The sequence below is a fragment of the Neolamprologus multifasciatus genome, chromosome 7 (genome assembly GCF_963576455.1).
Source record: "Neolamprologus multifasciatus chromosome 7, fNeoMul1.2, whole genome shotgun sequence".
NCBI lineage: Eukaryota > Metazoa > Chordata > Actinopteri > Cichliformes > Cichlidae > Neolamprologus > Neolamprologus multifasciatus.
This window is the reverse complement of record NC_140445.1, coordinates 28,206,318-28,233,863: the sequence shown is the minus strand read 5'-3', so window position 1 is coordinate 28,233,863 and position 27,546 is coordinate 28,206,318. Positions and strand designations below refer to the sequence as shown.

The 27,546-nt window shown below is 41.7% G+C and overlaps 1 protein-coding gene across 7 annotated transcripts; it reads left to right on the top strand.

Moving 5' to 3' along the window:
* Positions 1 to 79: 79 nt before the first annotated feature.
* rc3h2 (ring finger and CCCH-type domains 2) lies at positions 80 to 27,422 on the top strand. 7 transcript variants are annotated; one of them, XM_085168808.1, is made up of 19 exons: positions 6,452 to 8,676; positions 8,797 to 8,914; positions 9,439 to 9,672; positions 10,408 to 10,583; positions 11,924 to 12,124; positions 13,649 to 13,781; positions 15,534 to 15,652; positions 15,983 to 16,095; positions 16,203 to 16,511; positions 16,726 to 16,928; positions 17,038 to 17,333; positions 17,416 to 17,562; positions 19,094 to 19,231; positions 20,821 to 20,985; positions 21,101 to 21,350; positions 21,566 to 21,650; positions 22,676 to 22,883; positions 23,065 to 23,210; positions 23,335 to 27,422. In XM_085168808.1, exons 1-19 carry the CDS (start codon positions 8,446 to 8,448, stop codon positions 23,474 to 23,476), a joined length of 3,414 nt encoding a protein of 1,137 aa, XP_085024934.1. In that variant the 5' UTR covers positions 6,452 to 8,445; the 3' UTR covers positions 23,477 to 27,422. The 7 variants fall into 7 exon arrangements, with proteins under 7 accessions (XP_085024928.1, XP_085024929.1, XP_085024934.1 ...); XM_085168807.1 differs by having other exon boundaries at positions 9,400 to 9,672; XM_085168802.1 differs by lacking the exon at positions 23,335 to 27,422 and adding an exon at positions 80 to 621 and having other exon boundaries at positions 8,349 to 8,676; positions 9,400 to 9,672; positions 22,676 to 23,085.
* The last annotated feature ends 124 nt before the right edge of the window (positions 27,423 to 27,546 follow it).

Here is a 27,546-nt window from a genome sequence, read left to right as displayed (position 1 = left end):
GAACTTCCTTTTCGCAGACGCACTTGTCGATGCGCATCCTCTACCACCCTGCTTCTCGGTCTGTTCCTTTAAATGCTCACAGCCCACGCCTCGAAAAGCGGCTTGTTCCGGCTTGCCCCTTTACATCTTTTTATCCTTGCTCACAACATTAAACTAGTGCCATCCTCATTACACCGCTCCCCTGACCCTTACGCACCAGCCTTTGAAGCCGAACCGCGGTGCAGTTAGTAAATCGTATCTGGGGAGGAGCGTGCCCCTCTCTGTCCGTGCAGCTCGGTGCTGAGTCCGATGATGAGGGCCAGTTCGGGAACCATCACTGGCGGAGCAATACCACCATCTCCTCGTTTCAGCTTCGGTTTGTCAAGCAGAGGGCGTGTGGCTCGCCGTACCTGAGAAGAGCGAGCGTCTCTAGTCACGTATTCTGCGAAAGGGGGGCAGAGGATTAAAAGCGGACCAAGGCACCTGTCTCTACTGCTCTGGGATGCCGTGCAGTGTCAGTGTCGCATTAGAAATAATGTTTCCCTGCGCTTGTTTTGCAACTGATGAAGAATAATTTTGAAGGCATGTTCACGTGGATGGCTAAGAATATGTTTATTCCGGTGTTCTGGTGTAACGCGTGAGGTAAGTGACTTATCCAGAGGTGCGCGCTACTTTCTCCCGCTGCTCAGATTTTTCTGCAGAGCTTTGACATCTTGGGGTTGTTTACATGTTTTTGTTTAGGGTTTTTTTTATTCCCCCATAGTTTGCAAATAAGAGCTTCTATCGTGGCTCAAGATCTAAAAAAAAAAAAAAAAAAAAAAAAAGCAATGTCTATAGTAACCATCATGCTCCTAGCGCATTAATTTCTAGAATTGAATCGGCACTGGTGTTATATTAAAAGAAGGTGGGCTGTAGTTGAAATGAAGTGACAGCACTTAAGTGAGCTGGGAATACAAACGAGGGGCTTTTCTGGAAAGAGTTGAGGCACTCATTGACAATATGTGAAGCGATATGAAAGTAGATGTGCTGCTGTAATGGTGGAGACTGCTTAATGTTGGCTCCAGTGCGCGGAGATCGCTTCCAAGCCAGTGTGAAATTTATGGAGTAACATCGCTGTTGCTGAGAGAGTGACTTCTTGAGCCGTAGCAGAGCAGTTTCCAAGTTCAGGTGTTGCATATTATGTACCGCCGCTGTCATCTTAAAGTTTAAGCATGCAGCATGGCCGCCCTGCAGGGAAGGTTACTGTATAACCTGCTGATTTGCAACTGGAAGCAACCTTGTGTTCTAACATTATTAACCAAAGGTGCAGCAGCCCTCCCTCCACTTTGCTGCAGACACAAATCACAGGCAAAGTGAAACAGACTATGGTGCAGTGTGTATATATGCTGTATAAAACAGCCAGCAGCAGCTTTGTGAGATGTATGAGTGCCCTGCCTCCCATTTAGACACTACCCCCACACACTGTGATGACAGACATAATGAATAAATAATCACACAAGCCCACATACCCCCACAGTACACTGAAAAAAAAACCAAGTGACATGACATGGTGAAACAAGTGATATGAAATGTAATAAACTCACGAGTACCATTGTCTTATCAGGGTTAACTTGGCACTGTTATGGCTTAGCGTTGCTAAGCTATGACAACATTTAAAACGAGCTGTGTGGTAATTCCAGTGTATTGGTGCGACTTTATGTTATGGATTTATATCGCAGGCTCGAAGTGCATCAGCGTTCTGTGCTCCCTGTGCAGCAGATTGGATTTTCTGTGCCCTTTGAGAGTCTTGCAAACAATTACCTGGCGCCATCATTTCTCAGTGTTAAAGTCTAACTTTCCCTTCATCCTTTATCTGCTGCTGACTGTCATTTGCATTTATTGTTTCCACTTCACAGAGGTGCTGCTACCTACTCAAATAGAAAGTTTTCATTCATATAAAAACTGTCACTGTGAAATGAGGTTTTCCGATTTGCGATTTTGAAGTATCCATTAAACTTTAAAATGTAAACACTGAAAGATGTTATTAAAATGTTATTGGCAGCAGTGTCGTGCGCGTAAAGTTTCAGCCTTGTTGTGCTTCAATGTTCCCACGAGGCTTGGACGGTAAAATTATGGTAAAATTATGGCTGTGATATTTGTGAGGTTGAATTTAACAGGTCATTGGCACGTTGGCGAAAAGTGTTAAAAGTCACGAGTATTTAGAAATATTTCAGCCTTTTTTAATATAATGTGTGGACATATTTCAGAGGCATTAAATATGAATAAACTGGAGCTGTGATGTGTTCATTACAAGTAAATTAGGTTTCGGTGGAAAAAGTAGGGGAACCCAACAACCCCCCCACCCACCCAACTGCACTTTATTGTAAAACTCTTGAAAGCATTGATATGTTTTGCGAGAATGTCCTTGGCCTTCATAAGCAGCATTAACTAAGCATGTTTTTCAATGGCAGGAGGAACCGGAGGTCCCAGAGGAAACTGTGTACAGAGAAAACATGCAAACTCCACACAAAAAAAGGCATTGGGTTTTGAACCTGTGACCTTGAGCGACTGTGGTGCCTTATTCAGTAGCAGTCATAATTCACACTGACTCTAACACCGCAGCATAGTGTATCAATACATAATTAGTGCTTTGTGCCTCTTCTGTGTTTTGTTCTTCTTCTCTGTTTACACAGATATTGTGATGAATCACAAGGGGGTCTTGTCATGCTGGTATTGTATTGTGAATCCTCGATACAGGAAATGTGGATTGACAATAAAAGGGAATGTCAAGCATCTGAACGTGAATGTCTGAACGCCTTGGACTGCAAAGCCACAAGGAGGCCCTAAACTTATAGCTGTCACAGCCAATTTAAGATTGTATTGTCTAAGCACTGCATAACTGCTTAAAACGTGTTTTCCTATTTTACTTTTACTATGCGATGTTGGCCTTAAAATTGTTTCGAAATACAAATATTTCCCCTTGTATGCCCCACGTTCTTTGCTTTCTTTATACACAGAAGTGTATGAAGAAGTAGTGCTGCCCCTGAAGGGTCTCTCTGCAGATACTGGGGGTGGAATAGAGGTAACTGTGCCACATCGCTCCGCTGGGCCTACAGAAATACTTAAGCGGGAGTCAGAGTTAAAACATCATGACCCAACACATTCAGGAATTGCTGGCGGCAACAGACGCACACGTAAGGTGTAAGGGCCGCATATCAAAATTCACCCATCCATTGTTACTACATGCCTGTTTGCTCTCACTCCAGCTATGACCTAATCCTGGTGGCTAGTGGGTGTGTTCTGCTTGGACTGAAGTCTCATTGGCTGTCTGCTGGATGATCCTTACTTCCGCTATTCCTTTCAAATGTGCTGCCATTTTCAGTAGCAGAAATTAGGTTTCAGTGTGTAGCGAAAACCTGTAACTGTAACAAGGACTTGAGCTGTGGCATGATATTTTCTAAGAGCTTCAACTGTGTTAACTCAGTCTTAGTCCAAGCATAAGTGTCAATTTAAGCCTAAATCAAATTGCAAATACCCATGTGATGAGCGAAATGTCACCCCGCTGTAGAGTATTACTTCAAGTTCTGTAGAACACTCCCTAACAATCTTTGTCTGTGTGTGCGTTTCTCTGTGAGACATGCCAAAGGAAACTCCAGATGCCCCCCCCCCCCCCCCCCACACACACACACACGAACACACACCCAGAGGGGGCCAAGCAAGGCCTCACAGCCAGATGATAGCTCGCCAACTGTTGGCTGTAAAGACACAATGTACTTCTCTTCGTCAACTGAGTAGAGTGGGTAGCTCAGCAGCAACATGCGAGGAAAACAAAAACTGCTTTGGCCTTGTGTGTTTTAAATTTCACCAAGCTAGCTTATATTGACCCTCTTCTTTGTTCATGCTCTTCACAATGTCTCATTCTCAAGTGAGAACTCGGGGCGCTTCTGCCACAGGCATCCCCAAAAGAATAAAAATTTTAAAAAATCATTGCTCATAGGTTAATTTCCCTTTTTTAGTGTAATCAGAAAAGGAGAGGACCTTGATGAGGAAGTTGTGGTCTGCAGTAATGCACACCCACTTCTTTCTGTCACAAGACTGGAAGTATTCATGACCGTGTGGGCTTTGTGTCTGTTTGTACAGTGGGGCAAAAAAGTATTTAGTCAGCCACCGATTGTGCAAGTTCCCCCACTTAAAATGATGACAGAGGTCAGTAATTTGCACCAGAGGTACACTTCAACTGTGAGAGACAGAATGTGAAAAAAAAATCCATGAATTCACATGGTAGGATTTGTAAAGAATTTATTCGTAAATCAGGGTGGAAAATAAGTATTTGGTCAATAACAAAAATACAACTCAATACTTTGTAACATAACCTTTGTTGGCAATAACAGAGGTCAAACGTTTACTATAGGTCTTTACCAGGTTTGCACACACAGTAGCTGGTATTTTGGCCCATTCCTCCATGCAGATCTTCTCAAGAGCAGTGATGTTTTGGGGCTGTCGCCGAGCAACACGGACTTTCAACTCCCACCGCAGATTTTCTATGGGGTTGAGGTCTGGAGACTGGCTAGGCCACTCCAGGACTTTCAAATGCTTCTTACGGAGCCACTCCTTTGTTGCCCGGGCGGTGTGTTTTGGATCATTGTCATGTTGGAAGACCCAGCCTCGTTTCATCTTCAAAGTTCTCACTGATGGAAGGAGGTTTTGGCTCAAAATCTCACGATACTTGGCCCCATTCATTCTGTCCTTAACACGGATCAGTCGTCCTGTCCCCTTGGCAGAAAAACAGCCCCATAGCATGATGTTTCCACCCCCATGCTTCACAGTAGGTATGGTGTTCTTGGGATGCAACTCAGTATTCTTCTTCCTCCAAACACGACGAGTTGAGTTTATACCAAAAAGTTCTACTTTGGTTTCATCTGACCACATGACATTCTCCCAATCCTCTGCTGTATCATCCATGTGCTCTCTGGCAAACTTCAGACGGGCCTGGACATGCACTGGCTTCAGCAGCGGAACACGTCTGGCACTGCGGGATTTGATTCCCTGCCGTTGTAGTGTGTTACTGATGGTGACCTTTGTTACTTTGGTCCCAGCTCTCTGCAGGTCATTCACCAGGTCCCCCCGTGTGGTTCTGGGATCTTTGCTCACCGTTCTCATGATCATTTTGACCCCACGGGATGAGATCTTGCGTGGAGCCCCAGATCGAGGGAGATCATCAGTGGTCTTGTATGTCTTCCATTTTCTGATGATTGCTCCCACAGTTGATTTTTTCACACCAAGCTGCTTGCCTATTGTAGATTCACTCTTCCCAGTCTGGTGCAGGTCTACAATTCTTTTCCTGGTGTCCTTCGAAAGCTCTTTGGTCTTGGCCATGGCGGAGTTTGGAGTCTGACTGGTTGAGGCTGTGGACAGGTGTCTTTTATACAGATGATGAGGTCAAACAGGTGCCATTCATACAGGTAACGAGTGGGGGACAGAAAAGCTTCTTACAGAAGACGTTACAGGTCTGTGAGAGCCAGGGATTTTCCTTGTTTGAGGTGACCAAATACTTATTTTCCACCCTGATTTACGAATAAATTCTTTACAAATCCTACCATGTGAATTCATGGATTTTTTTTTCACATTCTGTCTCTCACAGTTGAAGTGTACCTCTGGTGCAAATTACTGACCTCTGTCATCATTTTAAGTGGGGGAACTTGCACAATCGGTGGCTGACTAAATACTTTTTTGCCCCACTGTATGTGCATGCTCTGCCTAAATGCAGCAGTGATGAACTCATGCAAGAAATAAAAATCTTGTGTCTATTATGACTTTTTTTTTTGCCACTCATGTAATGTGAGGTACTCGTGCTTTTTAATTTAATAGTGGTGTGATAGCGTAGGCTTGCATCGAGCAACCCGGGAAGTACTGCTGTACCTCGAGCACTCAGGCACAGTTGTAGCTGGGGCTTATTTGTGAAAAAAAAATGACGGGATAGCAGTTTGTCAGAACAGGAACAGGTGGCTGTCAACGTGACTACAGACAGTGAATCACGGTTAAACAGTTGCCCCCAGAGGCTACACCCCCCTTAATTTGCAAGGACTCACAGAAAGACATTATCCGGCTCACGCGCCGTGGTAAAACTCCCCACCTTCTTGGTTTTCCAAAAAGCCCTCAGAAGCCGGTTCATCACATGAGTGTTACCTCACTCTTTAGCAGGTTGTGGGCTACAAAAGCTGTAACCGGTGTTATATTTGGGCTTCTCGCCGAAGGAAATATGACGCGCGAGGACAGAGCGGGGCTATCCACGCGGCCAAGCAGAGAGCGCTGCCAAGGCGAGTCGTGGGTCGTTCCGAAGGTGCGTATGTCTTGTTTTGCAGTAAATCTGGCAGGCTGCCATTTATGTGATTATGGCTGCATATGGATTTGAAGGACTTTTTTGAGCATATTTGCTGTTTAACGCGGAGTACAGCACGTGCGTAATGCGCACAGTTCCTCTTTTTTTTTTTTTTTTTTTTACCTCCTTCTGCTGCAAAGTTGCCATTGTTAACAGACTTGGTTTTCATAAAACTTCCAAAAATAATATTTAAAATAAAATTAAAAATGGTGTCTTTTTCTGTTTTTGGATAATAGTTCTCCATTAGTTTGATACATGCAGTACCTACACATGTAAACAAAAAACGGTGCAGCCGATTAACAGCTCCCTCTAATCGTCGTCTTTTTTCAGTTAGCGTGTGCAAGTTATTTTATTGTATCTCTAAATCCGTTTGAGTGAGGGCACCAGCTGTTGTTATTTTAGTGAATATTGTACTTTGAGCAGATGCAACAGACTATGAATTCAACAGGTGCTCACCATTTGAAGGCAGTGTTAAACATTTTGTATAGTGGAGACGGAAGGATCGTGTTGTGTTTGATTTTTTCTTTTTTGTGGTTCTATTTTATGAAAGGTTTTGCGTTTGGTTAATGGGATTATGCGCAAGAGGTCAATAACCAGCTATGTATAGAAGCTTAGTCATGAGGCTTTTACACAGAATATTAGCACATATTAGCATGTGTGCTTGTCAGTTGATTCTCTCTGTGTCAGCCCTGTGATTGACTGGCCACCTGTCCAGGGTGTAGCCCATCTCTCCTTCCAGGACAGCTTGGCTCTGTTGACCCTGAGTTCAAAATGCAGCTAAGAAAATATATGAATGAATGGATTTGGTCAACTGAATCATCTACTGACAAGATGTTTTTAATCATAGTTTCAGATTAGTCATAACATCTCTATAATACACTAAGTATTTCATATATAAATAACATGCAATATAATACAGAAAAAACAAAACAAAAATAAAACCACAGCATTACTTTATCCCATAAACAAACATCCATTATTAATTCAAAAATAAACCTGATACTTTTCCTCCTCTCTCACGCTGTACACAGTAAGTGGCTAAGCCTGACTCTTCTAGTAGATCACAGCAGTATTTTATTAAAGCACTAATGTAATCTGGATGTTAATGTAGTAAAATAGAGTATCCCAGCATTATATCCTGCACATTTTGCCAAAGCGACTCAAATCTTGAAAACGGCTTATTTCCAATTATCTGTGCACATGATTTAAAATATATTGGAAAATGTATAATTAAGTTGTGTAAAAATACAAAACAATGGATATTAAAACCAGTATTAATGATCTAGAATTGCTTTGATTTAACTTTTCATGATACTCTGTGTGTGTTGGTGCAGTGTTCGGCTTTGAAATTGTCCTCACAATAAAAAAAAAACACGATTCTGGTACTGTTCAGCTCTATGTGCATAGCTGTCTGTGCACAACTGTCAGTGCTTATCAGTTATGTCCACACTCATGCACACTCAAGAGAAGGTACGGTATGTTATAAAAAGCAAACCAGGAAGACTCAGCATGACTGATTTCAGTCTCACAATCATGTAAAACTTTTCTTTTGGCTTCTCTACTAATATACATTCTCAACTTTTGCACTCTCATAACAGGTTCACAAATAATGTTGTTAAATTCTCTTTCCTACTTGCTGTTGTTGTCATCGTCTGTTCCCACTTGTTGTTGCTTTTGTAATGAGATCGGTGAAATATAGACCTGGACTTGAAACTGTGTTCTCGCTGAGGAGGTGCCATTTATTGCAGTGTGTGTTTGGCAGCGGCAGCTACTTCTTTTAGGAAGTTAAACACTTTTATTGCCCTCACTGCAAATAATAAATGTATAACTTTTATGACATGTGAGGGGCTGCCTTTGTACTTTGCAAAATGCGCGGAACTAAAATACCTATCCAGTGTTCACATTTGCTGGGCTTCATGCACATCGGTCCAAATGATATTTGAATTCAAATGAGATGTATTAATTGATCCCTAAATAGCTAATTCACATCTTTACATCCTGTTCCTTACAGTCATCGTTGGCACTGGCAAGCAGGTGCTGTTGTCGGGGTCGTTGACATGCGTTCCACCTGAGCTCGGCATCGCCTGTCTCGGTGGTGTGGTGGCAGGATGCCAGTGCAGGCGGCCCAGTGGACAGAGTTCCTGTCCTGTCCCATCTGCTACAATGAGTTTGACAGCAGCAGCCACCAGCCCATCAGTCTGGGATGCTCCCACACGGTGTGTAAGACCTGCCTACACAAACTGCACCGCAAGGCCTGTCCCTTTGATCAGACGCCGATCAGCACCGACATCGACCTGCTGCCTGTCAACTGCGCCCTGCTGCAGCTGGTTGGCGCTCAGGTGAGGCAAAAAAGAGAGAACTCCTGTTTATGTGAGCGATTGTGACACTGTCACAGTGAGAAAAGCCTGAAGCTTTACATGTTTATATATCTTCTGTGTTCATCCCTGGTATGATATCAGGTCCCAGATGTTCAACCCGTGAGTCTGAGCAGTGCAGCAGAGGTTAAACACTATGAGGTCTGCAGGATGTGTGTAGAAGAGCTGGCTCTCTACCTAAAGCCCATCAGCGGCGCAAAAGGTACTATATGTGTGCTTTGTATGGTACATTTGGGCAGTTGTGAAAAAGAATTAAGCTCCTTATATTCAGTGCGTGGGGACTGCAGTTGGGCTGCCTGTGTAACTTGGCATTGATGATTCTCACACTTCTCACGATGCTGGAAGCTTGTGTGCTTTTATAAGGCTGAAGGAACATTCATCTCTCTGCGGACTATATAAAAAGAAGATTTTGTTACTGAAAAAGACTGGTTCTTTGTTCATAGACTTCCGGTTTATGGGATTGGGGCAGTGTTCATCATTTTGCTCATAGGTGATCATATCTGGTTAAGAAGGAAAAGCAAGGGTTTGGTTGGAGGTTATTACATGCATAAGAACACTGACTGCTCAGCTGTTATTTTTGTGTAGGAGGATAAAATTCTTCTTAATTTGTTTTTCTTAAGCTATTATTTAATTGAGACTAAATATCTGATGACTAAAGTGAATGCTTTCATTGTTATTTGGTTTTAGAAACAGTGGGTTTAACTCCGGAGCTGTCGCTTAATACAGGTGTGGCAAACCTGAGCCCGAGTGTGCTCAGTAGGCCCATGCAGAGGAAGCTGGTGACCTTGGTGAACTGCCAGCTGGTGGAGGAGGAGGGTCGCGTGCGGGCAGTTCGGGCAGGCCGCTCTCTGGGGGAAAGGACAGTCACCGAGCTCATCCTTCAGCACCAGAACCCCCAGCAGCTCTCTGCAAACCTCTGGGCTGCAGTGAGGGCACGGGGCTGCCAGTTTCTGGGACCTGGTAAGTGTGCATGACAGAAGCATATTAGTTATATCACATAGTGCCTCTATACTCATGCCTGTGAGGCAAAGCATTTTCTAATCACAGCTAAATTCCAACCATTTGCATAATGTATATGCATCATCACTGGAGTGCTGTAAGGTATGCTAAAGATGTAAACATGTAAAACATGTTGTCTTACAACTATCACTTATTAAACATTTGACACTCTGAAGTATTAAAGGTGGAAGCAGAGCAGTTAAAGAGTTTTCCTTAACATTAACGATTCATGCTGTTAGACTAGATTTGTGTCACCCTGTCATCTTTTATCAAGTCAGTGGACTCATTGTGTCCAGAACTGTTTAAATTGCTTCATCAAACTGCCTGCTGGTGCTGGAACCTGGTGTCCTGTGATGATTACTCATAGGGCAGATTCTGACTGGGAAAGATTTTCTCGTCATGATAACACAATGAGTTCATTTAAGTCTGAGGACACCTCCAAAACCCTTTGTTTACTAGATATAGACTTGCCTTTGTTTAGTCTTTATGTAACCAGTGTTGAATATTCGAATATGTATAGCATGTGCATGCTGCCCATGTCACTGAGTGTGTTTGTGGTAAAGAGTTCTCTCTTTTCTCCCCACTTCCTCTTCATATACTGCTACTTTCATTCTGACTTCCCCTGTCATTACCACCTTTTTCCTATCCTGTCAATCTCTCAATCCCTGTACAACCCTCCAACTCGTCGTCCATCAGCTATGCAAGAAGATGCACTGAAGCTTGTCTTACTGGCTCTGGAGGACGGTTCAGCTCTGTCCAGGAAGGTGCTGGTTTTGTTTGTAGTCCAAAAGCTTGAAGCTCGATTCCCCCAGGCCTCCAAAACCAGCATAGGCCACGTCGTGCAGCTGCTCTACAGGGCTTCCTGCTTCAAGGTACAGGCAGTAGATGTATGCACACTTACAGGAATGTGTAAACATGCTGCAATGACAAGTTCTACATTTCAGTGAACTGAACAAGCAAACCACAGATCATTGAATTTGTTCTATGTCAAACGTTACAAAACCATCACCGTTTGGTGCTGTCCTAAGAACCCAAGCCACGATAAATGGCCTCATTAATGGAGGGGACCTAAATAGATTGTCATGTACAACCACAGGTTTCTTTTCTGATGAGGCGGTGCTTCAAATTAATATCCCCTTTTTGGCATTGGTTTTGTAGGTACTTTCCAGAACTTACATTCTCGTCAGTACAATGTTTTCCAAAAAAAAAAAAAAAGTAAAAATAACGATTCTTTTAAAATTAGTCATAGTGTCTGAGAAAGCTTTGCAAAACTCCCTTTCAGCTGTGGATGGATATGAAAATGAGCACAATCCAGTGGATTACAGTGTGAATCCTCACCACTTAAATACTGGTACTAATAATTCATAAGGGGCCACTTCTTTTTTAAGAAGATGGGCTTCTTTAAATATATTTTTGTGTGTGTGCGCGTCTGTGTGCGCGCGTGTGTATTTTTATGTCTGTCATCTGATGACAGACATCGCTGGCAGGGCAGAAATGCCTGCTATCTGCTTGTGATGCAACGGCAGTTTATATTTGCACCTGTTGCCCCGCCTCGCAGGACAGACAGAGACATCACAGAGATACACAGAAAGATAAACGATGCAAAGATAGATGAAGGAGTAAAGACAAAACCTGATCGTGAAATTTGATTGTGTTTTTATATTTGTAAACAGCTGGCAGTGAGTGCGTTGGTGTCTTATGATGATTACTCATAGGGCAGATTCTGAGAAGGGGAGAGTCCCTTTGTGTGATCTGAATTTGAGTGTTTGAGTCTGAAGACACCACATGTTGACAAAGTGACGGCTCTGTTTCATTTACGAGACTGATTGCAAACACGACACTCAGCATTTGAGGTTTCACAGATAGAAATGTATTGTAATTTAAGGACAATGAGATTTTCTGATGAGTTAACAGAAAATCAGTTATGCAGGTGTGCATTATAACAACATGATTTCATTGCTGGTACAAAATTATCATAGTAGCCTTAATCATTCAATTTTCTGACCCCACAAAACGTCGATCGTGTTGATAACCTAAAATTGTGCCTCAGTTACATGAAGCTTTATTTTGAAATCGTGTTAAAGTTTGATTTTTCTTTTTTTTTTTTTGTCTATCTAATCGTATTGGAGACAAAAGTCATTTGTGTCCTTGTCTCTTCTTCTCACTCCCCTGTCTCTCATCCCCTCTCTCGCTCATCCATCTTCATCATCAGGTGACAAAGCGTGATGAGGACTCCTCCCTGATGCAGCTCAAGGAGGAGTTTCGCACATATGAGGCCCTGAGGAGGGAACATGACGCGCAGATCGTCCACATTGCAATGGAAGCAGGCCTGCGAATCTCACCTGAGCAGTGGTCCTCTCTGTTGTATGGAGACCTGGTCCACAAGTCACATATGCAGTCCATCATTGACAAGGTACCATTAGGCTTCGTGTCCTCACCTCTGGTGACCGCGTGCAAGGTTGTGACAGCTTGAATTTGCTTTTTAAAATTCAAGCAGTGTTTATAACTAGAGATTGCACAATACCACTTTTTTATGTCCGATACCGATATCATAAATTTGGATATCCGCCGATACCAATCCGATATAGTGTATTTTTTAATCAATAAAACTGTTTTTTTAATATCTTGCTGCTTTTTGTATAAGTTCATACTCAAGTTAAAAAAACAAACAAACACTAAAGCTATTCTGTTTTACCTGTATGCAAAAAATACACTGCACCCAAAATATTTCATAGTTCAGCAATACTGATCAATCAAACCTACTCCATCCTCCCTATTCTGGTATTTTAAAGAGTAAGCAACCTAACTAATAGGGTTCTAAAACTCCCAGCAAAAAAAAAAAAAAAAAATAGGGAACCACACCCCACCCTCCACCTCATGATGCTTAATTGACGTAATCAACTTTAATTTGATGCAGTGTGAAAAAAAATGCGCAGAAATAAATTATTTTTCAAGAATAATTAAATAGATTCAAAATCTTTCTTCAACAGAATTGCAGACTGCACAGATGGTATCTTCCCAAAGGAAAAAGTACTATAGCTTATTAGGGTATATTAGACTTAATAGTTACTATATACAGTAATGGACTTCTATACATTTTACATCAGATTAAAACTTTGGGTGTAAGATTCGGATAATTATTTATTAAAAGCTAGACATTTTAAATGAGAATAAGAAAGAAAAGTATTTCTTTGTGCCCTTTTCCCTGTTAATGCCCTATCGGCCCCCCTGGCTAAACTTTGCTAGATCCGCCCCTGCACAGTTACCAGCCGTCAGCTACATAGAAAAGGATCCTGGTGTAGAAAGTAATATTAAATAAATTCTAACAACAGCTTATCAAGCTTAAACGTGCTGCTGTTGTTCAGCTGCTGGTTTCCTCTTTCTGGCGCAAAGTGGGCAATAAACAAACAAGAGAGACGGTAGTCGTGACAGAAAAGCCGATCAGCTGATTGTTGATCAGTTTCATGATTGAAGTAGCAGCAGGAGAGGGAGGAAGAGAGAGAGGCAGTCGCTCCATATATCGGTTGTTAAGCTTAACGTGGGAATGCTTTACAAACATTCAGAGATGAACTTACACACTTGCTTTACTTCTCTCTGGGATAACTCGGATTGGTACCGAGGCTGCAAATAGACACATGCGCTATATTACGTGACACATACTGCTGCTACGTGCTACGGTTATGAGCCGAGTTATGCCATGTTGCAAGTTTTGTGAGGTGCTTTTTTGATATTTAATGGATCGGATTACATTTTTTATTTCTCTCCGATATCCGATCCAGTAATTTACGTCAGTATCGGACCGATACCGATACGTAATATCGGATCGGTCCATCTCTATTTATAACAAGTGTCTGGAGAGCGGAAGCAGAGGAATAATGCAATCATCTGTTTATTAATTCTTTGAAAAACAACCATCATCTTCTTTCATCTGCTCTAGTTGCAGTCTCCAGAGTCGTTTGCAAAGAGTGTTCAGGAGCTGACGATCGTCTTGCAGAGGACAGGAGATCCTGCCAACCTCACAAGCCTTAGACCACACCTAGAACTGCTAGCCAACATAGACCACAACCCAGGTACGTCCCTTCATTTAACACCATGGATCTCAAGCTTTTTCTGGTTTTCTCCACGTGCCCCACACACCACAGTTTGTATCATTTATTAACAAGAAAATAAGACCCAAGTCAGATTTTTATGAAATAAACGGTGAGACAATAGCATCAGGTTTGTTTGTTCATTTGCTTCCCTAGCATCCTCCTCTGTCACATCAACCCATTGCTTGTCCTCATTCAAAATCTCTGTCTAATATCTCCACTACCCCCATCCGCACATGTCCAAACCATCTCAGCTTTGCCTCTCTAACTCTGTTTATATTGCCCACGGTATTATTTTTTTTTAGTTTCTTTTATATATTTTTGTTTATTAGTTCACTCCATATTTCTACCCCTGGATATCCCCAGTGACTCCACCTACAGTAGCTTCAACACGCCACTGGTGTGGACTGCCACATAGAGAACAGTATTCATCCATCAATCCATCCATTTTCTTGCACTTATCCTTATGAGGGTCACAGGAGGGCTGGAGCCTATTCCAGCTGCTGTAGGGTGGGAGGCAGGGTAACAGTATCCATATGGTTCTAATTATTAGGGTTTCAGAAGGATTGTTGAGTGAAAGAAGTGCTGCTTACATGCCAAAAGGCAAATTGCGAGTGCAAGACAGAGGTTATGATTCATCATGTGTGCTAAACATTTACTAATCAAAACATAATGACTAAGTGTTTGATGTCTATTTGTCTTTTACATACACCCTCAGCACTCAGAAATGTATTCTGCACTGTGCCTCTCAAATCATTAGACAATATATTATACATGCTGCATTACTGCAAGTGGCTATATTTTCTTTGGTGTCATGTGGGGTGTTATCCCTCTGCAGTGCTGCTGCTGTGCTACAGCCAGCAAAAAAACTGTAAGCTTGTGCTTTTCAAACAAAATAGTCATGTGACCTTCAGCTGTACTTTGTATTTTGTGTTAATTATCAAATCTTGACATCTTAATACACGAAGCCAAGATCTGAATGCTGTAAATATTACTGTGACATTTCATTATGATAGTATTTAGCTTTACCATTCCTCCTTTCATATCTTCTTTAGTTATTAGACTGTGTAGGAACGTCCAAAAAGATAGAAATAACTCTCCAGATGGGGAGAGTATTAATTTGACTTAATGGTAACAGGGTCTCAGTTGTTTATTCTATATTTTCAGAGGGCTACACTACACATTTCTTGGTTGAATTTTACTTGGGCTTTCTGTAATTTAGTTCTGTGAATAGCATGTATCTCACACTTACATGTTTCGGATCATCAGACAAATTTAATAATTAGTCAAAGATAACCTAAGTAATCACAAAAGGCATTTTTAAATGATGATTTCATTTATCAGTGGAAAAAAGCTATCCAAACCTACCTGTGTGAAAAGTAATTCACCCTGCTGGTTATATGCTGTCGACATCTGTCATTCTGGAAAGCATCACAAATCATTTCCAAGGCTTTGGAACTTCAGTGAACCACAGCCAGAGTCATTATCCACAAACGGAGAAAACCCAGAAGACTAGTGAACCTTCTCAGGATTGGCTGGCCTACCAAAATTACAGTTCCACTTTTGGATGGAACTGTTTTAATCCCACTATTGGGTTTAGGAAGCAACAGGTTGAGAAATATGGGTTAGGGCTAGTAATTCCACCCTTTACATGGCACAGTAGATTAAATTTTGTGGATTTCTAGTAATAAAAACATCTGCTTAACAAACTGTATGTTGTCGTTCTGTGTGCAGATGCTTCCGCACCATCATGGGAGGAGCTCGAAAGTGTGATGCTGGCTGTAAAGCTGGTGGTTCATGGTCTGGTGGAATTTATACAGAACTTCAGCAAGAAGAGCCATGAAACTCCACAGGTACCCTGAGGCTAACAGTTATAGTCGCAAAACAGATATCCAGGTATAAGGTGGGATGCGCTGCAAGTTTGTAAAAGACCATTAACATAATATTTGTTTTAAAGAGCTGGTAGAGCTGTTAACAGTTAACAGATTTAGTTGAGAGGACTGAACCTCGTCTTTAAAAACACGTGAAGTATAGCCAAGCGAATAGAGACTGAAATTGCCGTGTGAGTCTCATGCGCCTGGAAAAGCACTGAAATTGTTGTTGTAGGGAGATATGTTCATTATGGTAGGTTTACCTATGAGATAAACGTAGTAGTTTAATAGTTGGGTCTGTGCATTTTGCAGCCTCAGGCAAACAGCAAGTATAAGACCAGCATGTGCCGAGATCTTCGTCAGCAGGGAGGCTGTCCCCGAGGAACCAGCTGCACATTTGCGCACACACAGGATGAGTTGGAGAAGTGAGTGTGCAACTACATAACTTTCATTTTCTATGATTAAAAAAAAATAGCATCTAATACATGTCCATTATACTGAATGCTCCTGTTGTGCATCCTTTACTCGATAGATTTAGATTGAGGAACAAGAAGAGCAGCAGTGTGGGCCGTGGGTTCCCTTTAGCGCAGGGGGGAATGAATAAAACTTTCACCATGGAGGGCAGCATTCACTCTGATGTGTCTGGAGGAGTAGGACAGGGGCTCAAAGGCAATGGAGACAGCACAGCCACCATGGCGGAGGGAGTACCCAGCCTAAATCACCCTCAGCTGATCTCCAGAGGGCTCGATGTGATGGAGGAATCTAAGCGAGCTGTGCCAAATGGAACTAGTGGGCCCAATGTGTCTGGCTCCAACAAAACCACATCTGGGTCAGCAGAACAGTAAGAGTTTTTTCCACCTGTTTGCTGATGTTTACATCTTCTGTTGTTGGTATTTAACCCTGTGATCAATGTCAATTTTGCTTTAACCATAGCACTGTTGTTTATATGTCTAAGAGAATAACTACAGGTGAAAACTCTAGCACCATATGAATTTCCAACTCAGTCCCAATCTTGTACTAACTCTTTCTCTGTGTGTTGTCATTCGGTTCATTAGGAAGCCTCTCTCTCCTCCCAGGACTCCAGTCAGCCACCCATCAGTGATGTCTCCCTTGACCACAGTCGGACGGTCTGATGGTGGTGCTCCTGTACCCAAACATGGTCAGTTTATTCTGCGTCCATCGCATCCTTCTCAGGCGTCCGAGGTGTACTACCAGGAGCCTCACTCCACATATGACACTGCCCACTATCAGCCAGCCTGTGAGTTTGTTTTTACACGAAGTTGGATGTGCAGAAATACTTCACTGTTGTGCGATAGGCGGAAAGTGCTCATAGCTTCTGTTTTTCTTCTTTTCTTCCTACTCTCCAGCAGGTTCCTATTACCCTTCAAGTCTTCATCCCCCTCACAAACCTTGTATGGCTCGGTTCCTGCGATCCTCCAACGTCCCAGAATCCTCTCTGCCACCTTCCATTGGTCCTCCATCTTCTTACCCAAATGAACCTCAAACTCCACACCCACCTTCTTCTTCCTCGGGGTACCCATCACACCCGCCTAGAGATCGAATTGGACCTCACACGTTCCATGCCCACCCAGGGCACCCAATGGGCCCTGCTCATGGAGTTTACGCTCCCCTCTATGACAGCAGGAGAGTATGGAGGCCTCAGGTGAGCAATCTCAACTATCATACTACCATAAAGTGTGGTAATTCTGCGACTTTATTTATAATGTTGATGATTACATTTGCAGCTGTACCACAGAGAGGATGCCAGGAGTAACTCACTGCCTCCAGAGGTGCTGCATTCCTCTGTCTACCAACCTCCACTCAGGGAGAGGTTCAACTCTCTAGACAGCAACTACTGTTCTGGAGCTGAACATCGTGCAGGGCTACACAGGGTAGGGGAGGCAACCATAGACTGTATATAAAAGACATATTTTTTGTGTTTGCATCGATGCTTTGTTTAATCTATGAGTCTGTAGAGCGCAGTTGTCACCATGTAAACGTGAACGTTTCACCCACATTTGCGACTAAAAATAGACCTGCAGTAGAAGCGTCTCTCGGAGCAGGCATGTGAATAAAAAGTATGACAACATCCCACACGGCCCCCACTTTTTAAACAGAAAGACTGATAATGCAGCAGCAGCAGCAAAGGCGATGATGTCATAATTTGCACACACTCAGAGCAAAGAGGCAGAGCTGTTACCGACACAGTGAGCTCACAGTGAGTGAAAAGAAAAGGTTTTTTCTAGCATCCAAAACAGCAACACTGCTACTGTAATCACCATTAAAATCTTTGCTGGGAAAAAGCTCAGATATTATGGAGGGCACTGTAGCTGTCAGAGAGGGGGTAAATAAATGATAGAACAAAGCTGTAAATACATTTTATCTCTTCAGTTAAGTGGGCATATGTAGCGTGGGGGTGTACAGGAATTGACACACTTTTAGAGCCAGCCCCAAGTGGTCTATTGAAGAACTGCAGCGTTTGGCCCTTTATCTTCCAACATATCTTCACCATTGCCGAGGGCAACACTCACTACTAATTGGCTGGAAAAATAAACTTTGCTCTTATCAATAACGTCTCACTTAGACATTTAATTCAGTGGTGATATTGTAATTTCCCCCATGGCTCATTTGAAGAGCAGAAGTCTTTAAAATAAAAAAAATAAATATATATATATAAATATATATATATATATATATATATATATATATATATATATATATATATATATATATATATATATATATATATATATATATATATATATATATATGAATTATTGATCAGTGGGCATACAGAGGAGAGATAAGTGACTGAGTTATGCTGTAATTAAAAAATAGTGGTCCCTACTGAGGATAATAATGCTAACATCCCAATATATCACATTACCTTATCAATTTTTAATTGGTGGTGGTCTGTGTTACACTGAACAGATTTATTGCTTCTTTACAGCAACATCTCCTCTCCTTCTCTTACTCTTTTTACACCCACATATTGCCTCACCTCTACCTTCCCCTTCAGTCACAGAGCTGCTGCATGGAGCTTCAACCTCCTTTATAGTCCTCCCACTTCTCACCCGAATATGTCTCTGCCTCTCCCACTCACTCGTCTCCTTCTCACATCGTCGTATAGCATTACCAGCTATACTGCCGCAGTGCTAAAGTGCACTTCACCGACAGAGCTACATTACCTGTCGTACATAACAAGACTTGTTTTCAAAGAAAATTAATCCACTAAGTGCAATGCAACTCAGTATCCCCCCCACTTGCATGTACACATGATGAGGAAAACTAATAGAAAAAATAACCACTGTGAACATTTCTCTGACACATGGTTCAGATATATTATTATTCATATTATTCTTCTAAATATGTTGTAATATCTCTGTTGATGTTTCCTCCCCTGCCCATCGCTTCCCTCTTCAGGACTACGGACGTGTTGCTCTAGGCTATGAGGATCTGTTCAGAAGGAAGCAGGAACAGTGGGCTCATCATCACCATCATCACAGTGCCAACAGACCCTCCCAGTCTTCCCCCATCTTCACCATTGATTTTGGAACAGAGGTATCAAGGCAAATAAGAGAGATGCCCATTTCTCCTTATTTACACACACACAGACACACACACAACACTTTTAAGGGGATTTATTGCCATGACAAGTAAAACTGCCCTTCTTTTTATTAAATATTTATTAACGTGCTCACTGCAGGCGGCTGAAGCTACGAAGGGTGAATTGGTTATGTGTTTTAACGGTTTTAAATTATGTTGTTTTTTAATTCCTATCCCAAAAGCTTATGCTTCAGCTGTGTCCAATGCTATTTAAGTGGGAGATAGTTGCCTAGCAACTGTGGAGGAAGATACCATAGCAATGCACAATTGTGGTGTGTGTGTGTGTGTGTGTGTGTGTGTGTGTGTGTGTGTGTGTGTGTGTGTGTGTGTGTGTGTGTGTGTGTGTGTGTGTGTGTGTGTGTGTTTGTGCGGGAGAAAGTGAGAGAGAAAAAGAGAAGGCAAGACTTCACCAAGCAGTGACTCAGGCTTTCAGCGGAGTAAAGCTTTGTTTAACAGTTTGGCAGATGTCTGTTTGTGAAAACATCCACGATTAAATCGACCGCTTTTTAGGTGCACAACTTTTTTAATTGTTTGCTTAACACGTTCAGTAAATTTTTAAAGACTCTGCATAACAAGAATAAGCAAATAAGACCAAGGAGACTGGCTGTCGGCGCAGTGATTTTTGCAAAGTGTCAGCACTGGCAGCAAGTGCAGAAATTCAAGTTAGTGAGTACATGTGGCTGCTATATTTTAAGGATGTTACTTTGCTTTTTGCATGGTCTTGGAGGAATTGAATCCCATCTAAACCCACACACAGGCTGCCAATCTGTCACAGGGATGACCAACACGCTCTCATCTCAGGGTGTCAAATACCGCCTTTCTGTCAGATTGCTGAGATATGAACAAAATGTCCTTTGACTCACCGGCTGCAGCAATATTGTATGCTGGGAGATAACTGTTCTGTTTTAAAGAGTGACAAAGTCCATATAAGGAAACAAAAAATGGTGGGTGTGGTTTTCAGCTACCAGTTCTTAAGCTTGGGAAGAGTGGTTTCTGTTCTTTGTGTTTAGAACTTTGTTTTCATCTACACTTTAATTTTGCTCTTGGTTGTCAAGTTCAGGATCATTTGCAAATTATGCTAAAGGCTACTTAATGCCTTTAAGGTGGTCCTTTAAAGGTGTCCATATGTGGTGAGTTAAGACCAGCTTCTTATTGCTGTAACCAGGTGTCACACAGCACAGGTGCCAAAGGAAACCAGCCAAGGTGACAGTATTTAATGAACTGGGAAAGAGAATGGGCACCTTAAAATATGTTAGCTTTTCTGCATGATTTATCAAATGCAACATATGAAATATTGAACCAGCATGCCATTCACATAGCTGAATATTTCATGGCATATTCCTGGCCGAAGATCAGTGGAGGGAAAAAAAAGGTGTAGCTATTTTCCTCAGGTGCCTGAAAAATTGAAAAATAAATCTTAAATTAAATAAATAAATAAATCTCCTTGACCTTTGGGCAAGTAAATCTAGAGCAATGAACAGCAAGCAAAGTAATTTATTCCACCATCATTTTTTTTTTACTGTTTTTCTATCTCTCTCTTTCAGCATGTGGAAAATAGTGGAGGTCAATGTGTGGGATGCAGGTTCAGAGGTGATGAAGGCCTGGCTCACTACTCACCTTGGTCCTGTGGTACCATCGGGCCCTGCCTCAGCTCATTTGAGCCTGAAACGCTTGCACACACCTCATCTCACGCCTGCTCTGAGCACTCGGTAAGGCTCTTCATATATACAAAAGGATCAATTGTTTATTGCAAAACACAGAATTTTTGGCTGTGTACAAATGTGTGCGATCTCTTTAAAATGTGCACGTGTTTTCCCCATGCAGGAGTTGGACAGTAACGAAAGTAGAGGTGGTGGCGTCGGAGATAGCGGCGTCGGGAAGCGATGGCTGCATTCGCTGGATAACTACCGTCGCTTGAAAGACGAAGACCCGATCATTCCCTTTAGTGAGGGGCCCATTATCTCGAAGTGGGGGGCCATTTCCAGGGCGTCCCGCACAGGCTACCACACCACTGACCCTGTCCAAGCAACAGCCTGCCAAGGGAGCGCCAGTACCACTCCCATCAACTTCAAAGGTGAGCAGGGATAAAAAACGAAAGAAGATATCGTACGAAAAACTCAAAAGGGACCAAAAGAGAAGAGAAAAGATAAGAAATGTTTAAAAGTAGATCAGTACCTTCTTTGAAAAGAGTTAACGCACAATCTGATGTTTTTTCTTATATTGCTTTATTTGGTGTGATTCAGTTGTTTTTACAAATGTTTTACTTTACAACTCTTCATTCGTTCATAGATTACAATGCTCACTTGGATCACAGTGACTACAGGTGGAGCTCCAGAGGATCGGACTCTTCCAGCCACTCCAGTTTCCTGGAGAGGTACAGCATTTTCCTTCTAGTTTTTTTTCATTGCTGTCATGTGAAAAAGGAAGTTTTCACAGGGCTAAGCACACCATTACTGCCTCCATAGGAATTAAGAGGGTAAGTAGCAGCCAGATGCTGCTAATCAAATGCACATGATTAACTTATCATCACCAAGAGAGACCACTGAGATAAATGCAGAGGTTTGGTTAAATTTCGGGAGCATACCCAGCGGTGGGCATCCCATCAAATTTACCCCAAATAGTCAGAGTTGTGCAACAGTCAGAGCTAGAAATCAGACACTAGAAGCCTCAGTTAGGATTTTAAAGTTCAGGACGGAACAATTAGAAGAAGACCGAGCAAGTATGGTTTGTTTGGAAGGGCTACCAGGAGAAAGCCTCTTCTCTCAAAAAGTGACATATCAGCACGGCTTAGGTCTGCAAAGTTTCATCTATACAAACCTGTCCTTGGAACAGATGAGACCAAAGTAGAGCTCTTTGGCCATAATGCACTGTGCCATCTTCGAAGAAAATCAAGCACAGCATATCAGCACAGACATCTCACACTAACTCTAAAGCACGGTGGTGGAGGGTTGATGAATTAGGCTCATTTTGCGAGCCCAAGGATCTGAGCATCTTGAGTTAACAATAAACTCCTGTGGATACCAACATATTGTAAAGTGAAATGTGAGGTCATATGCTGGACCACTTAAACTCAGACCTAATTGTGTCATGCAGCATTACAGTGATATCAATCACAGCAGCAACTCTTCAACACATTGGCTATGAAGGAATCAAGGTGTCACAATAGTCCAGTCAAAGTCCAGACCTACCTGACTGAAATGCTCTCTGATGCCGGACCATAGAGAGCTGTGCAAAAACAAATGCGTGCTAACCTCTATGAATTGCAGCAAATTCCTCTCGAACGATGTGAGAGACTGATAAAGTCATACAGAAAACTATTACTTCAAGTTATGACCACATGACCACACAGTAATCTTTGTTTAAAAAAAACTGATCTGTGCCTGTCTGTGCTTGCTTTAGTGAGCAGCTCTGTGCTTCAGAGCTACATGCCAGACGAACTTCAATAGGGAGCGGAGAGAAAATTGTGTCTGATCTGAAAGCTCACCGGACCACCTTTAGCCAGGATCAGGACCGAGCCGAGAGCGAGTCAGACCCAGATCGAGACATCGAGCTCGAACTCTGTGCTCTAGACATGGAGGATTCGGACCAGCAGGAAATAAAGTCTCAGGTCAGTATGATTTTGTGTATGCTGACGTTATATGTAGTTTCATGTTCTGAAGATTGATGTTGAATTTGCCCAACTCTGAACTGGGAACAGTCTCAGTAAAAAAACAAGTTGAGAAAAAAAAGGTTTAATTATCGACCAGACCTCTTTATCCTTTGTCTTGTGTTACAATTTTGCCTCACAGGACCTGGTCACCCCACAGTCTCAGGATGCTTCCCTTCTCCTTTCACCTCCGTGCTCCTCTACCCTCATCTCATCTCCTGCAGCAGAGCACCCACAAACAGAGTCAGAAAAGATGGATGCTCACCTGTTGAAAAAAATGGCCTTCAGGTGAATTACCATGGTAATCACTGTTCACAGGATTGCCCCGAGTCCTGAGTCATTTTTGACTTAAGTGTCACACAGTCTCTTGCTGTCTTCCTGTCTCACATCTTTGCTCTCTCCTGTTTTGCAGGAAGTCTCTGTCTCCAGGAGGGTTAGTCTCAGGAGGTCTGGGCATTGCGAAGCTCCAGGTTGGACCCCCTCGACTGGGTGACACTTCTACCCGGGCTTGTCCCGAAACACCTGGGCCAGAGATGCTGCTCAATGGAAGCTAAGAGGACACAAAGTCAATCACTGACCTACAAAGAGCTACACCTGAGTTCCACATCCTGGTTGAATGGAAAACCTTTTAATTCCAGCCTTCATATATGTTGATCACATGCCTAACTGAAACTTGACAGATAAAGGTCAACAGCCCGTGCTGTGCCACGCTGCAAGGTCAAGAGTTATACACATTTTACTAATTTTCCAACTTTGCTGTTTATGGCTAGGAAGGTAAATAGACAGTTTTCCCATATAGTAGATGCTGAACTTGTCTGTGTTTGCCGTACCAAATCTGGTCATATTTACAAGGAGGGTTGGAGAGCTGTTAAACCATCCGATTGGTCACATAGGATTGAATTCATTTGTTTAGTTTTTTTTTTGTTTTTTTTGTCTTGTCGTTCTGCATAAGCTGTCAGATAGCTAAAGTTTATGGATGACAATATGATAAGTGAATGTTCTTCAGTTTTACCAAGTTTACTGAGATCCTTTCTCCCAGATAGCATTTAGGTACACAGGAAATTAAACAGAAGTCATTTGCAGCAGCAGACCCTACATTTACTTACGCAAACATTGAATGCTTTGACATTAATTCGCTGTGTGTAATTTGCGTTTAGCTTGTGCCTTGGAAAACATGCATTTCCAAAAGTTTCAAAGCAGGTGCTGGTTTATGGTCAAGGCCCACATAGGCTTTTTAAAGGGTAAACAGTGGAATTATTTATCCCTTTTTTAGGCGGACAAAATTTTTTCCATGTCTTATTAGGCTATAACAAATGCCTTCTCTGAGCAGCCTTATGTTTCGTATTGACATTTCATTTTACGTCTCTGAAAAGATTAAGACATAGATGTTACTTATACTGAGACCAAAAATAGAAAGGGCACGGCACCCTTCTGAGAAAATAAAAAAAAAGAGCAGCAAGGTCTTTAAAAAATGCTGATAGTGAATCAAGCCTCTGTCTTTTGAGTCATATGATCTTTTAAACGTTGGTCTCTGGATTCCAGTCCTGTCATGGGATCAGAGGCACAAACATACAGACCTAAAAAAAAGATCACTGATCACCTAAGGTCAGTTTTCTACTTTTTTTTTTTTTAAATGAATGATACAATACTTTTAACATAAATGTATTTTATTTAGGAACAGACTTTGTAGTTCAAGCAGCAGCTAGAGAAAATGTAATGAAGTCAGTTTGATCTCTTTGTGCCTGTAGTGGCACTAATCAGCTACTCTTATTAAGTTAAAGAGTTTCACGCCGTCATGTGACTGCCATTCACACAAACATGCAATACAGTGGCCTTTCTCTCCTTAGCGTGGTCTAAAACGAAGCATGTGCTCTACAGTCCCCCCGCTCACACACAACCTCTGTTTGTTTACCATTTCAAAGGTGTTAACGAACACAAATGTGATCTTAAAACGAAACTGCATTTTAAAAAGTCCACCGTCTATTATTTCCGGTCCCGTCATTTTTTGTTTGTTTGTGTATTTGTGTGTGTTGTGTAAACAATATTTACCAGCTGTGCGTGATGTTTAAAGGTCAAGCCTACCCAAGAGAGGGACGCCACTTCGTGCATCTGTTCATGCTATAAACCTTTGTTTTACTTTTTGAAAAGTTTTGGTTAGTTTCATTTAACTAACTTCTGTGAAGTTGTTTGTTTGGGTATTTTTGTATAGGTTTTTTGCCACTCTTTTGTTGTTAGTTGCGTGTTACATCACGGTAGACTTGCTTTCTAATGTTTGTCTGTGTTACATTACTGTGTGCTACTTCACCGTGGCTTTGTTTCAATATGGGTGATTTCCATACAGCCCTGTTGTGCCTCAATCCTTTTATAAATATGCCATATATATATATATATATATATATATATATGGCATATATATGGATGTATGTATATATATACATACATACATACATATGGGATATAAAGTTATGAGGTTTGTTTACATCCAATTCTAAATCTCGAGGACGAAAGCTAACTGATTTTCAAGTCTTTCAAGCTCCTTCCTTAATTTCCTCTTATCCCCGCTACTGTACCTATTTAAAAAACAAACTCAGAAACATAAGCATTAACATCTTTTCTCTCATTATTTTATAAAAGTAAAAGGAAAGAGAGAGAAGGGAATTGGATAAATTGGTCTGAGCATTTCATTATAACTTGATGTGATACTCTTTAGAATTTAAAAAACTTTTATTTATTTATTTTTTGTTTTGTGTGACCGTGAAAGCCAAGGGCAGGCACAGGGATTTAGCTGCTTCCAGACGGTTATTAAATCAGCTCAGCTACCTATACTATCACTCTGCATCTGTTTACAGCTTCACCTTTGAAGTACAACATAATAATGTCAAGTGCCATGTTGGGTACAGTACAATCAGTCTCTGAAATCCGCGCCCCGGCCAACAGCTTTTAATTTTCCTTCCCCTGTAAACTGTGCGAGGAGGGAGAGGCTCTGTCAAGTCGAGGAGTGAGATACTTCTCTTGTAGTTGTGCTTTGTTCCATTAGAGGGGGCCAGCGGACCCATGTCTGTTTTGAATCGCTCAGGGAAGTCTTAATTTGCTCAACTAGTTTGGCTTTTTCTATATCCATCACTTTGAATATTATGTGGAAGTATTTGCCTGAATTTCACTTTGCTGATAACTGACCCTTTCACCCCAACCATACGTGGGTTAAAGTGTTAGCACTGATTATGTTATTTGCCAATGTTTACTTTGCCAGTGTTTTCTTTGCCTCTCGGTATTAAGTATTGGCTTTGCTATTTGTGTTCACATGAGAAAGGGCTGGGCACTACTGTATGTAAAAACAGTATTGTGAGTATTGAAGTAATGTCAAAGTGATACTCCCTGTTTCCTATAAAGTGTCTGGAGCACTGCTGTAGTGGCTAACTGCACTGCACTGCACTGATTCTCCCATCGCACCCAGTGAGTGCCCCTTCCCACTTCCCTTCAACCCTCTTCCTAAACCTTGGCCCTCCCTGCATCCTGCGTCATGCATGCGATCTAATCCCTCTTGTGATGGCGGAGGAGTAATGACAATTCTGTAGTTGTGATACAACACACCCAGCGCTGTAAGAGTTCTGCACATGCCCACTGTGTGGCCACGTCAAGTGCTGAAGTTTGCTTGCAGCATTTTAATTGCTTGCTCATGAAAATCAATTATTGTTTAATAGAGATTATATTATTATTGTTATAACCACATTTGGTTGTTGTGGTATTTTTTTTTCTTGGTATATTCGAAGTCTGCTTCTTTTGGATATGAAAGTTTGCTAAAAATGTTTTTTATTAGAAAAAAAGTGTCGCATTATTCTATATTATATGGGGGGAAAGCCTGTTTGTTGATTGTGAAACATATGAACTGATGTTTTCTGACTATTCATGTCTGTATTAGACATTTTATTTGCGAATCTATTGTTCGATTGAAATGTAAACTATTAAGAGATGGTACACATCCGTCATTGTATACAGTCTGACACCATCATTAGATGGACTTTTAGTATAGACGCTCATTTATACAACCTGTGATAATCAGATATAGTTAAATGTTTAAGTCATTGGGGCAGTTGTGTAATGTTTCAGAATGAGGAAACTACAATCCTTAAGAGACGGTATATCCAAAAGGTCCCCAAGATGAATAATACTGTTATGTATTCCATTTATTTCCTTGGAAATATCACGTTGTGAAAGGTTTCCCTTTTACTAATTGTGCAGTAATGCAGGGCTGGAGTAAAGTCTAACCTATGGTGGTGATGATTTATGTGCTCTTAATAATGTATGAAACTGTTTGAGTTTTGTTTTACTGACTGATTCTTCTGGTGCATTTTCTGGCTTGTTCAAATGTATTACAATGACTTACAGAGAGCTTGGCCCAGCGGCATACTGCTTTGGGGTTGCACTGAGACGTTAAGTTATGAAAAAGAAGATTTTAGCACATGAAATTGCATGCTATAATAAACCAACAATAGTACTGTGTGTGTGATTCTTGTCTTGATTTGTCTTGTTATAGGATTAGATGCTGGAGCCCATTTACAACAATTAACAACAAGAGATAAAATCCACCAAAAAAGGTTGAATCCATACAAGTCTGTATATTAAC